We start from the raw sequence: 16,506 nt of genomic DNA, 5'->3' as shown, positions 1-16,506 counted from the left end.
ATGATCCACCCTATCAAATGCTTTAGACAGGTCAATCGCGATACAGTCCATTTGACATCCTGAATCCAAGATATCTGCTATATCTTGCTGGAATCCTACAAGTTGAGCTTCAGTGGAATAACCTTTCCTAAAACCGAATTGCCTTCTATCGAACCAGTTATTAATTTCACAAACATGTCTAATATAATCAGAAAGAATGCCTTCCCAAAGCTTACATACAATGCATGTCAAACTTACTGGCCTGTAATTTTCAGCTTTATGTCTATCACCCTTTCCTTTATACACAGGGGCAACTATAGCAACTCTCCATTCATCTGGTATAGCTCCTCCGACCAAACAATAATCAAATAAGTACTTCAGATATGGTACTATATCCCAACCCATTGTCTTTAGTATATCCCCAGAAATCTGATCAATTCCAGTCGCTTTTCTAGTTTTTAACTTTTGTATCTTATTGTAAATGTCATTGTTATCATATGTAAATTTTATTTCTTCTTTGGCCTTAGTCTCCTCCTCTATCTCGACATTATCCTTGTAACCAACAATCTTTACATACTGCTGACTGAATACTTCTGCCTTTTGAAGATCCTCACATACACACTCCCCTTGTTCATTAATTATTCCTGGAATGTCCTTCTTGGAACCTGTTTCTGCCTTAAAATACCTATACATACCCTTCCATTTTTCACTAAAATTCGTATGACTGCCAATTATGCTTGCCATCATATTATCCTTAGCTGCCTTCTTTGCTTGATTCAATTTTCTAGTAAGTTCCTTCAATTTCTCCTTACTTCCACAGCCATTTCTAACTCTATTTCTTTCCAGTCTGCACCTCCTTCTTAGTCTCTTTACTTCTCTATTATAATAAGGTGGGTCTTTACGATTCCTTACCACCCTTAATGGTACAAACCTGTTTTCGCATTCCTCAACAATTTCTTTAAACCCATCCCAGAGTCTGTTTACATTTATATTTACCGTTTTCCACCGATCATAGCTACTTTTTAGAAACTGCCTCATGCCTGCTTTATCAGCCATGTGGTACTGCCTAACAGTCCTACTTTTAAGACCTTCCTTTCTATCACATTTATTTTTAACTACCACAAAAACAGCTTCATGATCACTAATACCATCTATTACTTCAGTTTCCCTATAGAGCTCATCTGGTTTTATCAGCACGACATCCAGGATATTTTTCCCTCTGGTTGGTTCCATCACTTTCTGAATTAGCTGTCCTTCCCATATTAACTTATTTGCCATTTGTTGGTCATGCTTTCTGTCGTTCGCATTTCCTTCCCAATTGACATCTGGCAAATTCAGATCTCCCGCTACAATCACATTTCTTTCCATGTCGTTTCCCACATAGCTGACTATCCTATCAAATAATTCTGAATCCGCGTCAGTGCTACCCTTTCCCGATCTGTACACTCCAAATATATCAAGTTGCCTATTATCTTTAGAAATGAGCCTTACACCTAGAATTTCATGTGTCTCATCTTTAACTTTTTCGTAGCTTACAAATTCTTCTTTCACCAGAATGAACACTCCGCCTCCCACCCTTCCTATCCTATCTCTACGATACACACTCCAGTGCCGTGGGAAAATTTCTGCATCCATTATATCATTTCTCAGCCATGATTCAACACCTATTACAATATCTGGTGAATATATATCTATTAAATTACTTAATTCTATTCCTTTCCTTACAATACTTCTACAGTTCAACACTAACAATTTTATGTCATCCCTACTTGATTTCCAGTTCCCTGTTCCCTTATCACCGCTCCCTAGGCCATCCCGTTTCCCTGAATGTACCTCCCTATTACCCTTCCAAACAAATTTCCTAACTTATACGTACCACTGCGGTTTAAATGAAGGCCATCTGAGCGCAGATCCCTATCTCCTACCCACCCATTTGGATCTAGAAATTTCACTCCCAGTTTCCCACATACCCACTCCATAGTCTCATTTAAATCCCCAATCACCCTCCAGTCAGTATCCCTTCTACACAGTATTCCACTAATAACAATCTCCGCTTTCTTAAACTTCACCCGTGCTGCATTTACCAGATCCCACACATCTCCAACTATGTTGGTACTTATATCAGCTTGCCTTACGTTGTTGGTACCAAATCGGCCAATAGAGGTGATCCTTCAACCTGCCTACTTACAAAAATATTGGTAGTTTTATGATATCCATAAAGTCGTCCTTCTGTTTGTACGTTTTGAATATTTACCTGATACTTGGTTTTTATACAAGATAGGACAAATAATAGCCTATGTCGCGTTCAGTTTAATTTTTGTCTGTTCGTTACGGCATCACGGAAAAGTGACTATGTGGATTTTCATGAAGCTTTGTATGTAAGTATACGATAAGGGCAAGTGAAATCTTAGCTATAAGTTATTCAAAAGTATTCACAGGAGAGGGGGAAGAGGCTTCAGAGGGGCCTAAAATAACTTTGATATATCTCTTTCATAGTTGGTTTTACAGGAAAATGGCTCACAGCAAAACTGATTTTGGGCATCATTTACAAACTTTCTTTTTCTATACACCTTTTTTGATACAGTGAAAGATAGAGGATATATTAGTGGCAGCCATGAGAAAGTACAACTCCAAGAGCTGATGATAAATTCTATAGAGTGTTACTAGGGAGATCAGCTGGGCAATGTTTTAAATGCTTTGAACATCTGTTGGAATTTTTTTAAATATTTACCTGATACTGACTTCATTTTTATACCAGAATGAAAAGAACATCAAATCAAAGCAGTAATCATCCAAACAAGATGAAACTACGAAGGGCCAGAGAGAACCTGACAGCGAGGATGTCACAAAAATGTAAACATGCATGTGCTAATTGATTGTCTCATCAACAGCGGGTACAACACCTAGTTTTACTATAAAGTTACTTCTTAAGGTAACTTGGCAGGTCCTCAGCAGTGGCAATGAACGCTTCTATACCTCCTATATGTCATGCAAGAAAACCTTCATATGGTTCCACATCCTAAGTTGTATATTATGACCAACAGGACAGTACTAGAGTTCTACCAATCCAAACTCTTCACAAATCTTGCATAGAGATTTAGTATATAACAGGTAGGACTACATATTTTTCAGTGAAATGTAAGTAGGCTTACCGGTAGGCCTGCCTAATTATTCTCTCTCCATCAATATATTTATTAAACTGATCCTAATTTCTCCAAGATTTTCAACTGTTGTATACTTCCATTTCTTTCTGCAAATCACACGACATATGCACCTACCAACCTTACGTGTTCGCTCTGTATAGGAAAGGAGTGTTCCCTGCTTTGACTAGTGAGGTAATCGCAAGGTAAACACAGCCAGTGCCTGCGACCCATATTCCCTCAGTCATGTTTGCCCTGTTATAGCGGTGCGTAGTGTAGCCTTGTGGTGAACGTGACAACATGGCACAACGACGCCATTTGGACCCTGTTTTGTAGCGTAGAATACTCGGCCGCCTGGAAGCAGGCCAAACACAGACCGAAGTTGCCATATCCTTGAATGTGCCACAAAGTGTCATTTCCAGACTTCGGAGACAATTTCGAGACACAGGAGATGTTAGTCGTAGGCCAGTACCAAGTCGACCAAGGGTAACCACCCCACAGCAGGACCGAAATCTGGCCTTAACTACCCGACGAAATCGGAGTGCACCTGGAAGACATTTGTCGGCGGAGCTTGCAGCCGTCTCAGGGATTGCTGTTTCCGGGCAAACTGTGTACCGGAGGCTCAGAACAGCAGGGCTGTTTGCCCAACGTCCAGCGGTATGCGCCTGCTCACTCCAACACAGTTTACTGTGGAGCCATCAAAATCGAAAGTGAACCATGAATGAGTGGAGGCATGTGCTTTTCACAGATGAATCCCGCTTCAGTTTGCAGAACGATTCCCGCCGCACAATCTGGAGAGAACCGGGTGCAGTTGGTCCAGACCTCCTCTTAATGGACGATAATGCCCGACTGCACTGCGCTGCTCTGGTGGATGAATTTCTGGCTGGGGAAGACATTCATCCCATGGACTGGCCAGCGAGGTCTGCAGATCTGAATCCTATAGAACATGCCTGGGATGCATTCGGGAGGGAAATTGCATTCCGTCAGCCTCCACCAAGGACCCTCCAAGACCTTTGCATTGCCCTTTCGGAGGAATATGGTCGATTGCCACAACAGTTCTTGGACTATCTGATAGAGAGCATGCCACATCGCTGCAAGGCATGTGCGGCCGTTAGGGGTAACCATACACCCTATTAACAGCATATTTTGTTGTGGAAGACATTGCCAAGTTTTGTTAGTTGTTGTCAAAGGTGTACCTTAGCTATCAGAACCTTCCTGACCCTGTGTGGTGGGTTTTTTTTTTTTTTTACAAGTTGTGTGACATTTGGTGTGTGATTCAGCTTCCGTTTGTTCAGCAATGCGTCTAACATTCCTATCAGGCAGTAACTTATGGCCTCGTTTAGTTATTATGCTTAACTTTTGGACGCTAGTGTAAATCACTTTCCACAATAATTTACTTATCTTAATGCAACATAGCATAAATAAACAGAATAATAATTAATCTCAATGATGCAGTTCTTTTTCAGTTTATTTTAGAGGACACCTTTCCATACAGAATATAATTATCACTCTGTTGTGGAGGTAGATACACTATAGTCTAGCTGATACTGGGAAATATATGCTGTCTTGCACATGAGCAAATAAGACAACATAAGACAACCCATTAGTCTAACACATCAGGGGCATACAGCCTCTTCAAGAAAGTGTGTCCCCCATGCAGCAGGAATACTGTTTCGTGTCAAACCACTGATCTATACTCTAGCAAATGAGATTTTACTGTTTGGTACTTTTTAATAAAATTTATTTGTGTTGAATCCTGGAAGTGACTCCACATTTAATCAATTTCAGCCAACAGCAGTGGCTCTTCACTCGGATATATTGAAAATGTTGCAAAATTTCTGATATTTTGCTATAAAAGCGAATTTATTTCTGGGACAGGTTGGTGGGTCTCTAGAATTGGCAGTGCACACATATCTTTTCCCAACATGTTAAACAAATCATTACAAATATTCACATTCTAAAACTGTGTACAATACTTCATGGTGAGAACGAGATATATAAGTTCTTTACCTAACCTCTGTTCATTATTCTGTAGCACACTTCGAAGAATGAGAATTAATGTAATAATCAACCCAGATCAAAAGAACGTGTTTACAAATAAGTATGCAATTATTCCAACAGTTATGACATACAGCACTAGCATTTTAATTACTGTACAACGAACTTGAATCATTTCATGAAGAAAGAAAAACTAGTTTTTGAATACTTGCTCAATGACCATAACCAAATTTATGTTTCCCATGATTTCTTGCACTGAACACAAAGCCATATTGAAGTTCAAATGTCTCTCGAGACAAACTGGTTCAACAGCAGCAGCTTATCAGTGATCTATACATCTGTGCAACTTAGCACTATCTATGAAAATGCTTAGTTTTACTATGTACTGGTATTACGAAGATGAATCTGAATCCAATCAGTCTCTCAGCCTTAATGATGTAAATAGGAATAAAATTATAACCATAATGCTAGGAATAAGAATTAACACAGTAACAGAATATGTTCTTCCCAAATTCCGTACTTGTGAAGTTTCGAGAAACAGAGAATTCTGTTGAAATATTTAATTGGTCGTTAATACTTTTCTATTCTCTGTGTAATAAAATATATCAATTACATTCCATATACAATGAGTAACTTCCCTTGAAAATTATGAACCTATAAACTATTATAGTAGTAGGATATTTTAAGCATTGTGTTTACTATGTGAATGTTCTTGTATACTTACTATAGTTATGATTCTATCATCCTGCTCCCTGAAAACGTAATGTAACGGAAATACTGTATTACATATTCAGTTACCAAGCACTAAGCAAAATTATTATTTATGTAACCACCAACCTAACCTTAAAAAGTACAAGGGAAAACCTATGGTGCTAGAAGCAATAATCAATTTACTTACCTTATATACTTCGCAACACATTCTACGCCAGCCTTTTCTTCGTCTGAGTTAATTTTCGGACATGGAAGTTGAGCAGTTGCATGTCCTCTGCATTCAGCGCCTTTATCGGTGAAGAATACTATATCGTACACAATTTCCTCCGGAGGAGTCACACAACGTTTTTTATACTTCACGTATGCGTAATATGAAATCGGTATTATTATTAACGGAAACACAACGTATATCACCTTGGACATCACTGGAAATATATTTCAGAAATGTTCACAACTTTCTGAAGGCCGAACACACCGAAATTTGAATCTCCGCTCATTTCACTGAAAGAGAAAAAGAAGAGCATCAGATTCAAACGTCAGTTTGACCAATTTAATTTTTACTACTACCGAAATTCTTCGACAAAATTCCCTCTTATAGGAATACGGGAACGTGACATTCCTTCCCCGTCTTACATTTCTGACAAACAGTGGCGTAACGAGGATTCATGGGTACTTAGCCACTTTAAATAGCATTAAGGTTTAATCTTTCAAGAGCTATATTTAGTGAAGCCACAATCATTCAGGAAAGAACCATAGAAAACATTTTCCTGTGTTCAAGCGAGTATCATATAGCCTACTATATAGCCTGTACCCGCAGCTTCACCCGCGTTTATTAATATTAATATCATCATCTCTCCAATTTATCACCCAACTTTTCCACATTTAATTCGTGCTGTAGGCCTATGCCCTCATTTCTCAGTCTGTCTTTTCTTGCCTTCTGTAACATACAAGTCCTTCTGCAGACATGTATTTTCTACAGAAGCCCGTCTTTGCTTTTCATCCTTCTTTGTCACTCGCCAGATCTTTGCGCATATATAATTTCATTTTAAAGTACATGAACGTAAAAAAAAACTCTCTCAGATTCTTAAATAATATTATATTTGAAATCATATCAAATTCATATTAAATCATATCAAATTGCAGGTAATTCTCATTATTATTGTTAGACGTATCGTTAACGCAACTTGATTTATTACTAACAAAAATAACCAAACATTATACGCATAAAAACTGAATGTAAGTACAGAAAATATTCATTTAAATTAATATCCAATCTTCAGATGTAATCCTACACCAACTAATTATTGAATACACTTGTACAAATCACTACACAGAATGTCTCAAACCTTTTGGATCAAACTGAAACAGGTGATAGTGGGTCCACAGCCGATGATATTGAGATAGGGAACCAATGGTCAGAAATGCATATTTATTGTTATGGACATAAACACAACGTACGCCGCATAACAACAAAGTAGCTCATAGTAACTGTTCAAAGTGACGACCGCCAGTCTCAGTGCATGTATTGCGACGGAGCAAGCAGTTCTGCCGCACTCTCACAAACATCCCAGGTGTCTGTTGTACACTGGAACAGGCAGCGGGTGATAAACAGAGTACACCCCCTTACAACCAAACGGACGTACTGTACACAACTTAACTCACCGAACGTAGGTCATGTGAAGACCGCATGCATCACACCGGCGCATTAACGTGTGCCATACGTGTTACTCGTCACGAAAGTTGGCAGACATTCATTTAATGTACGGTGCGGCAAGATGCAGTGCCCGTAAAGCAGTACCTACGAATCTACAGAGAACGCTTTCCCACCAGGCGTCATAATTGGAAAAAGTTTCTCCGTGGAGACCAATTTACGAGAGACGGAGCCGTTGACGCCACAGAGAGCCGGTCAAGGTTCCCGCCAAAGACATGTCCGAACACCAGACTTTGAGGAAATGGTGTTGGATCGTGTGGCCAACCACCCAACAATAAGCACCCGTCAACTAGCACGTGAAACGCACACTTCGAAGGATACGGTGCGGAGAGTACTGGCGGAACAGGTATTACACCTCTGTCATAAAGAACGGGTACAAGCAGTGGGATCAACGCATTTTGAGCCCCGCGTTCACTTATGTCAATGGATTATCCACCGCAGTGCTATAGTGCCGAACTTGGTACAGTTTGTATTGCTCACGGATGAGGCCTCATTCACCCGTGATGGTGTTTTCAACAGCCGTGACAGCCATGTCTGGAGTGAGGACAACCCCGCGCCACCCATATCAGTGCCCACCAGCAATGATTCTCTGTCAACGTATGGGCGAGCATTGTCCAAGATCACCTAACAGGACCTTACTTGCGGCCTTTCCTTTTGATTGGTCCACGTTACCTGGTGTTCCTGCGAGATGTGCTGCCACAGTTCCTCGAGACTGTACGCCTTGTTGTCCGCGAAAGGATGTGGTTTCAACACGACGGTGCACCAGCCCACTTCGATGTTAATGTCCGCGAGCACCTGAACAACATGTAGCCTAATTGTTGGATTGGAAGGGGAGGTCCTGTCCCATGGCTAGCGCGATCGCCGGATCTCTCACCACTGGACTTTTTCCTCTGGGGTTACGTCAAGTCGTTGGTGTATGAAACATCCGTAGAAACGGATGAAGACCTTCTTCCTGGGGTCCAAGCTGCCTGTCTCCTGGTACAACAGACACCAGGGATCTTTGAGAGAGTGCTGCAGAACTTCATGCGCCGTTGGCATGCATGCATTGAGACTGGCGGTCGTCACCTCGCACAATTACTATAAGCTGCCTTGTTGTTGATATGCGGTGTACGCTGTGTATTCCCATAACATAATAAATATGTATTTCCGACCATTGGTTCCCTAACTCTACATAATCGGTTGTGGACCCACTATCACCTGTTCCAATTTGACCCCAAATGTTTGAGACATTCTGTATAGTCCTACTTGATATTATCCTAATACAACCCTCAAGGAAAATAATTCATTAATCAATTAATTACATTCCGGTATGTACCAGGAGTGCCTTTAACGATGCGGCAGTATGAACGCCGGCAACAATTCAACATCTTTTCTCGAAAAACGCTGCCAACATCCAAATTTAAAGATGGAGCCTAAATGATATATCGGCAAACAGCATCTATGCAATGTGCGTGGGTAACGTAGAATACAATTAACAGAATAAGTTATAACTAAAAATCAATAGGTTCATTTGTAATAGAGGAGAAATTGTCGTATTTCTTCTTTAGGAACCAATTTCAGCTGACGTCAACTATATACCAGAAATCTAAATAATCGATACGAAATCGAACGATCGTAGCATCGTTATTATTACGAAAATCAAGCACCCTGTCGAGAGATAGGTGCAGTAAACGACGAAGCAAGGAATGACTTTATGTTCAAATAACGATGTTTCCTAATATGAAAGTACATTTTGATAAAATTATCTATGAAATATTGCGTATCCAGTGATCCTCAATCAAAAGGCCCAAATTTTTTCACTGTTATTAAGAGAAAAAAATTTAATTTGAACTTACAACAGGAACATTTTCTGGTACTAACTTTATAATACCAAAATGTGTTGGTTTCATCACTTCAAAATTAGCAAGCTCATTGTTTATCATACATGTAGGGAAAATGACCCTGAGAATGAAAATAGGTACGAACACATGAAAGAAATGTACCCTGAAACATCTGATCATTCCACATGTTTTTATAACTGCCCTCGAAACATATATTTCCCCGCACATTTAAAGAGACAGATACAAAATAAATTCTGCCAGGTTACGGTGAGACAATCCCAAATAAATGTTTTTTGTGACACAAAACAGCGGTTGTTGCGAGGATTTATTAAATTAGCTCTTAAAGTGTGATGCCGGTCCATTTCACAAGGAACGCAGATGTGAATATTGATTGTAGTTGGTTGGGATGTTTGCCAGGAAGGGTGCACGCACTGTGGGTGGAGGGGTGCAGGTTGTATTGGTTGAGCTTCATAACAGGGTTGCAAACATAAGCACGAGTAAGCCCACATATTCTCATATAGAATCTTCATAGGGATGGAAAAATGTGATGGTGAATACTTGAATGACCCTGAAAGATTCTTAGTTGAAAATAAATAAAGTTGAAATATCACAGAAAGAAAATCTCTTTCATCTAATGATTTCTCTTCAGTACATCATTCCAGTACTTTTTAAATTCAAACAGTTTGTTTTGAGGCGAAGAAAACAAATTTAAGAGCACAGCAATCACTTAATATTTCCTGTTCAAATAATTCTGTAAAGCCCGACATAGATGGAAAGCGGATGTTGCAATTTCCACCAGTTTCTACTTCAAAATAAACGGCCATCTTAAGAATGTTACATATAAATCACAGCCGACCAAACGTGTATCCGTGTGCAAACTCGCACAGATGCACGGATGTGCCTACAATGGAGAAGTGGGGAACGCGCATGGAGAACGAGTGTGGGGGAGGGGGGGGGGGGGGAGAACAGCTGGCAGTAACCTGTTACGTTGTGTGAATACTGGTTCCACATAATGTATGTGGACGATTACTTTTAGTTGTGATGCTTAACAAATCATGACGGTTCACGAAAATTTTCGAAACTATTTGTGCTTATTTGTGATTCGATCATTTACGTCTGACATATACTTGATTGTTAAAACAGATACGTAACGAATGAAGAGTAACCATACTGATGTGAAATGTCTTTCAATTATTGGGGTTGGGGACTCAAGCGAAAAATCAACAAGATGGTGTTCTTGAAACACTCCAAAATATTGTTACTTCCCTGTGGTAGCCCCTTTCGGTACTTCACGGAAGGGGCTAGTGAGTCAGACGACTGGAGATCTCCCATTCGGTCTGTGGGGCGGGGCCGACCTCTCCGTGCATTGTTCTCGTCGGCTGGCATACCTGTGACTTTATGGGAGATGCAACAAAAATGTTCCGTCTCTAGCCACGTCACGAATATTCTGGTACACATCACCCGAGCTATAAAAAGGGAGGCTAGCCGCGGAGAGTTGGTCAGCATTGGTGCTGGACTCAGGCTCAGCGTTGGATTCCGTGGTGGAGTCACTGTTGGACTCGGAGTCAGTGTTAGAATCACTGTGGGACTCGGTGTTGGAGTTAGTGTGAGACAGTGTGTTGGGGTTCTGTGGCTGGACTGCGGGCGGCAGAGGTGTTGGCTGTCCCTAGTGTCTCACCGAGGTCTGAACAAGTTGTGGTTGTGGTGTTGGAATGTCCGGTGAGTAGCTGGACTGAAGACGACGACGTACGGAACGGAGGCGTGTGTACTGAGAGTACTGTGTGTTTGTGTGGAGTAAGAATCACCGTCAATCAGCGAGAAAAGCTGCTATCGTGAGCGTGATTAGATCTGTGTTAATAGTTGCTGTTGAATACTGTTGAGCTGTTACTGTTTAGTTGTTCACTGCATGTGATTGTGTGAATTAAGTGTACGTCCCTGGAGACAAGGAACAGATCGCGTGTTGTGTAACCAGTAGCACTGTGTTCAAACCTGTCCATATGCAGTTGCTGTGTGGGATGGCTGGACTGGTGAACGCAAGTGAAAGGCCTGTCAAATAGGTTTAGAGCTTCCTTAAGGTAAAGACTGTCCGTCCAGAGTCCTGCTGTGAGAGACTTGTAAATATACAGCAATTTAGTGAGTGCAGTCATTCATGGCTGAATAGAATTGTGTGTGTGTGTGTGTGTGTGTGTGTGTGTGTGTGTGTGTGTGTGTGTGTGCATATGTTGGGCCATCCTGAAATAAAGGTGATGAAACAGACAGAGTTTTATTCGTAGCAACATGATAGCTCAAGAAATGTTTTATGTACGGGAATAGTTTGTATATTGTTTTAAAGTAAAAGGATGAATGCGCAAGATGTGGCTAAGTTTGATGACCTAATTCGCATGACGCCGTCACAAGATGGCCGACAAATTAAGATGTATTTTTGGCATTCGAAATTCACTTACCGCGCGTTGTAGCTTGGCATGTAAGTGTCACGCAGAAGCAAGTGAGGAGTCGTTTGATTTGCCTCGATGATATATACGGTGCAACCACCACCAGAAAAATTAGAACGTGACCTTCAATAGAGAAAATATTGAAAATTTCGTGACTGAAAATTAACGAATTTTGGCATACTTCACAAGAATGTCCAAATGCTGTTATAAGACTAGCAAGCACGTAAAAGCCTATAGAATACGCATGCGGGAGAAAACTAGATCCAAATTCGAATCCCACCGTCGGTAGCGCTGAAGATGGTTTCCCAAATCCACATCAGGCAAATGCTGGGTTTGTACCTTAATTAAGACCACAGCCGCTACCTTCCCGATCATAGCCCTTTCTAATTCCTACGTAGCCGAAAACCTTTGATATGTTAGTGAGACGTTAAACCTCTAGCAAAAAATGTAAGAATTATAACCAACATCAAGTTATCAACACCTAGCAAATTTCACTTCATTTAAAACATGAATACGGACTTAAGAAAAAGTCGACACAACACCAAACAAATAATTAGTTTTCCGGTTAATGACACTATGACAGCATGCCCATTATCTTACTGTGCATCATTCATCAAAATATTGAAGTTGATTAAAACTAGCACTACACACATACAACAAACAATTCCTCTTGGTTCCTTGCTTTTAAGTTTCTTGGCAATTTGTATCGTTTGAGATCTTCGTATAATTGTTGATAGAAATATTGGCCAGAATTTTTACACAGATAGTCCTTTATAATTTTTGTCGATGGAACTCCACAGTTCCACACAAGACTTGAAATATTAATGTTACTTTCAAAGGCTAACGCAAGGCTGAAACAAGGGCTTTATTTTTCAGCAAGTTCCCCAAAATAAAGACTCTGTCACTCACTTCAGTACTACCAAGATAACTTACACCGAGTCTCACATTTTCTCTTCCCACTGTGGGTGGGGTTTGGATGGGGATACGCATGGTATCCACAGCCTGTCGTAAAAGGCGACTAAAAGAGGCCCGAGGGGCTCTGAACATTGGAGCGTTGGTTGGCGACCACGGGGCCCTCAGCTGAGTCCTGGCATTTCTTTCGTTTACTTGTGTCAGGCTCCTCACTTTCATCTACCCTATCCGACCTTCCTTGATCAACTCTTGTTCTTTTCCGACCCCGACGCTATTAGGTTTGCGAGGGCTACGGAGTCTTTCATGTTCAAGCCCTTCTGAACCGAAGGCCTCAACGCTGACCATTTAGCCAGTGAGTGAGACACCTTAAATATATTCTCTATCGGGGATAAATTCGTATTAAATACATAATCCGAATGAAAAGCCTACTTTAACACACACCAGTTCATATTTTGTATAAAAGCCACGCTCCTAGGATTTTTCGCCTGATGGGTGATTTTGAAATTTGAAAAAGTCTCCTAATTAATGTAATGCCTCGATCATGAGGACCCGAAGGGATACATACGTTCTACCACACCTAGAGCTGTCTTATTAATGTAGCGGCGTATCTTCGGTTTCTGTAGGGATATGTGTAGTTTTCGTATATTCGCGAATCGTGAGGAGTTTTTCATTATGGGTATGGCCCTGTTCTGAGCCACTTGTAGTGCTCCCACAATAGGTTTTAGGGATATAGGCCTATCCCCAGGCTTCGCAGCCGTACATCAGGACAGGCCTAATGCAGGCCAAGTATAAACTCTTTTCTTTTTTTGAGTCGAATATGCAAATGCCTCTCTCTCAATAGGGATACTGAGCGCCCATACGAACTTTCGCTCTGCCGATAACCTGTGCAATGTGATCGCGCCACATCAACTTTCTGTCCAGGGTCATACCCAGATACTTAGTACTGGGTTGCCATGGTAGTGGGGTGTCCGGCTCCATGGCTAAATGGTTACCATGTTAGCCTTTGGTCACAGGGGTCCCGGGTTCGATTCCCGGCAGGGTCGGGAATTTTAACCATCATTCGTTAATTTTCCTGGCACGGGGGCTGGGTGTATGTCTTGTCTTCATCATCATTTCATCCTCATCACGACGCGCAGGTCGCCTACGGGCGTTAAATCAGAAAAAGACCTGCACCTGGCGAGCCGACCCGTCCTGGAATCTCCCGGCACTAAAAGCCATACGCCATTTCATTTCATGGCAGTGGGGTATCATCTAAAGTCAGGGGCGGGACGTCCAGTCCTCTTTTAGTGAATATCATGCCAACCGTTTTAGTCGCGTTAACCTTCATAGGTTAACGTTGCACCAGTTCACAAAGAATTTTAAATATTCAGATAAATATTCAAAGCTCAGGTGCTTTCTAGCCACAGTGTACCGCGCAACATATTGCATATTGCCCAGGTCAAGACCATCTCCAATATTGAAATGAAAACCTACAACCTGTTTTCCAGTCAGTGACCGGGTCAGGGATGTAATGAATGAAGACCCCATCTTGCGGCGAGGATAGGAATTGTGCCGGCTGCCGAAGCCTGTCGCACTCCTCTGCGGCAATGATTCATGATTGACAGATGAAATGAAATGATAGTGGAGAGTGTTGTTGGAATGAAAGATGACAGGGAAAACCGGAGTACCCAGAGAGAAGCCTATCCCGTCTCCACCTCCTCGATTTCGATATGATAAATTAGCATGAAGGACTTATTTGCATTCATCATTAAATTTTTATTGATTTTTAGGATTAAAGGCTTTTTATTTTCTTTACTTATTTAGTGTATTATATTTAGTAAAGTTAATAGAAGTTTTAAACTTCTGTCTTATGTTTTCGAAACACATGCTTTCATAAGCTTAAGAAGCTTCAGCACGAATCTCACATGCAGTGACCGGGATTTGAACCACGGAACCCGGCGGTGAGAGGCCGACGCGCTGCCACCAGAGCCACAGAGGCTTCATCTCCAATATTATCAGGCCTTAATGCAAAGTCAAGATGGCCGACGCATAGGTTTAATGTAAACAAACCTGTGATACACAGATAAATATAACCTTCTGTTTTTCGCATTGAATGTCTAAGTCGTCAATAATAACATATTTTTTTTAAATATATCATGTTAAGGTAAAATAACAAAATAAGGAGATCCATCTGAAAATATAGAGCATTTTAAACTAAATGTCACCGAGCTCGATAGCTGCAGTCGCTTAAGTGCGGCCAGTATCCAGTAATCGGGAGATAGTGGGTTCGAACCCGACTGTCGGCAGCCCTGAAGATCGTTTTCCATGGTTTCCCATTCTCACACCAGGCAAATGCTGGGGCTGTACCTTAATTAAGGCCATGGCCGCTTCCTTCCAATTCCTAGGCCTTTCCTATTCCATCGTCGCCGTAAGACCTATCTGTGTCGGTGCGACGTAAAGCAAATAGAAAAAAAAAACTAAATGTCGACCCCTATGGACAAATGCAACGCAGAGGCCTGTTTGGAAGAAACATATAGGCTATGTGCACTAAAAGACATTGATACATCAGCGATATTAAACACTAATTGTATCACTAGAATTCTCTCGAGCTCACTCCTTACATGTAAAAACGTCAATTATGTTGTTATATGGTGTATCAACCCCCCGACGTAAAGCAAATTGTAACAAAAAAAAAAAAAAATTAAAAATCGTATTGGCTTAGTCCGTTTAAAAGGCGCCTGGTAGTCTAGTGATATCAACACCTGGACAGTTGCGGTTCAAATCGCGGCTAATACTTTTTTTTTTTTTTTTTTTTGAGTTGAGAGTTTATTAGTATGGCGTGATTGCCGGCCAAGAAAACTAATCGAAAGAGAGCGAAGGGAGACAAAAAGAAGAAAACAACAAGACGGCGGATAAATATTGGTCACACCCGTATTCACGTAAGTACCAGAATTCATTTTGAAATCAGGTAAAATATTGGTTGGATTGATACAGTGAGTTACTGGTCCCTTGGTAAATCGATCCAGTCGAATAGGATTGATAAACAATCAAATAAAGGGCAAGCCAGAAAGAACTAGGTTAGTGCAGAATAGGTCATTCTACTAACTTTGGGTACAATAAGAGAGCGATCTCCTACAACGCGATGCCCCTGTGGGCGGGAGCGGTAAAATAAGAACCACGACATCCTCTCCCTGTCGTCAGATGTGACTGAAAGGCGCCCTCAGGGCTCTCACCTTGGGAGAATGGGTTGACTACCAGGGGACCCCTTTAGCCGAGTCCTGGTATTACTTCCTCTTACTCGTGCCAGGTTCCTCACTTTCATCTATCCTATCCGACCTTCCTTGGTCAACGCTTGTTCTTTTCCGACCCCGGCACTATTAGTTTCCGAGGGATAGGGAGTCTTTCATTCTCACGCCCTTCATGGCTCTTGTCTTTCTTTGGCCGATATCTTCATTTTCCTGCATTTCGGATTCCTTCCTTCTCTCTCTCTCTCTCTCCCCCTCTCTCTCTCTCTCTCTCTCTCTGATTAGTGTTATATAGAGGATAGTTGCCTAGTTTTACTTCCTCTTAAAACAATAATCACCACCACCCCACCACCTTCCTAAGATTTGTCTTTCCTTCCTTCCTTCCTTCCCTCCATCACTAGTTCCTCCATTTCAACTTTCTTGTTCAGTATCCAACATTCTGAACTGGGATCTTCGAGGTCGGAAAAGAACAAGAATTGACTGAGGGAAGTCGGATAGAAAAGATGAAGGTGAGGAACCTGGCAAAAGTGGAAGCAATGCCAGACTCAGCTGGGGGATCCGTAGTCGTAAACCCACACT

The 16,506-nt window shown here is 41.3% G+C and overlaps 2 protein-coding genes across 2 annotated transcripts in view; both read right to left on the bottom strand.

Annotated features, from left to right (window-relative positions):
• The window catches only part of nwk (nervous wreck), a 1,047,247-nt gene that overhangs the window by 797,813 nt on the left and 232,928 nt on the right, over nucleotides 1-16,506 (bottom strand). The window lies entirely within an intron of this gene.
• The window catches only part of zuc (Mitochondrial cardiolipin hydrolase zuc), a 227,829-nt gene that overhangs the window by 21,877 nt on the left and 189,446 nt on the right, over nucleotides 1-16,506 (bottom strand). The window contains exon 2 of the mRNA XM_067148221.2: nucleotides 6,016-6,329. Within this exon, the coding sequence (XP_067004322.1) occupies nucleotides 6,016-6,251 (236 nt within the window). The 5' untranslated portion in view covers nucleotides 6,252-6,329. The remainder of the gene's footprint in view (nucleotides 1-6,015; nucleotides 6,330-16,506) is intronic.

The sequence above is a fragment of the Anabrus simplex genome, chromosome 5 (genome assembly GCF_040414725.1).
Source record: "Anabrus simplex isolate iqAnaSimp1 chromosome 5, ASM4041472v1, whole genome shotgun sequence".
In the NCBI taxonomy this organism is placed as follows: Eukaryota; Metazoa; Arthropoda; class Insecta; order Orthoptera; family Tettigoniidae; genus Anabrus; species Anabrus simplex.
The sequence above is the reverse complement of the archived record's forward strand: the minus strand, read 5'-3'. Positions and strand labels throughout refer to the sequence as shown.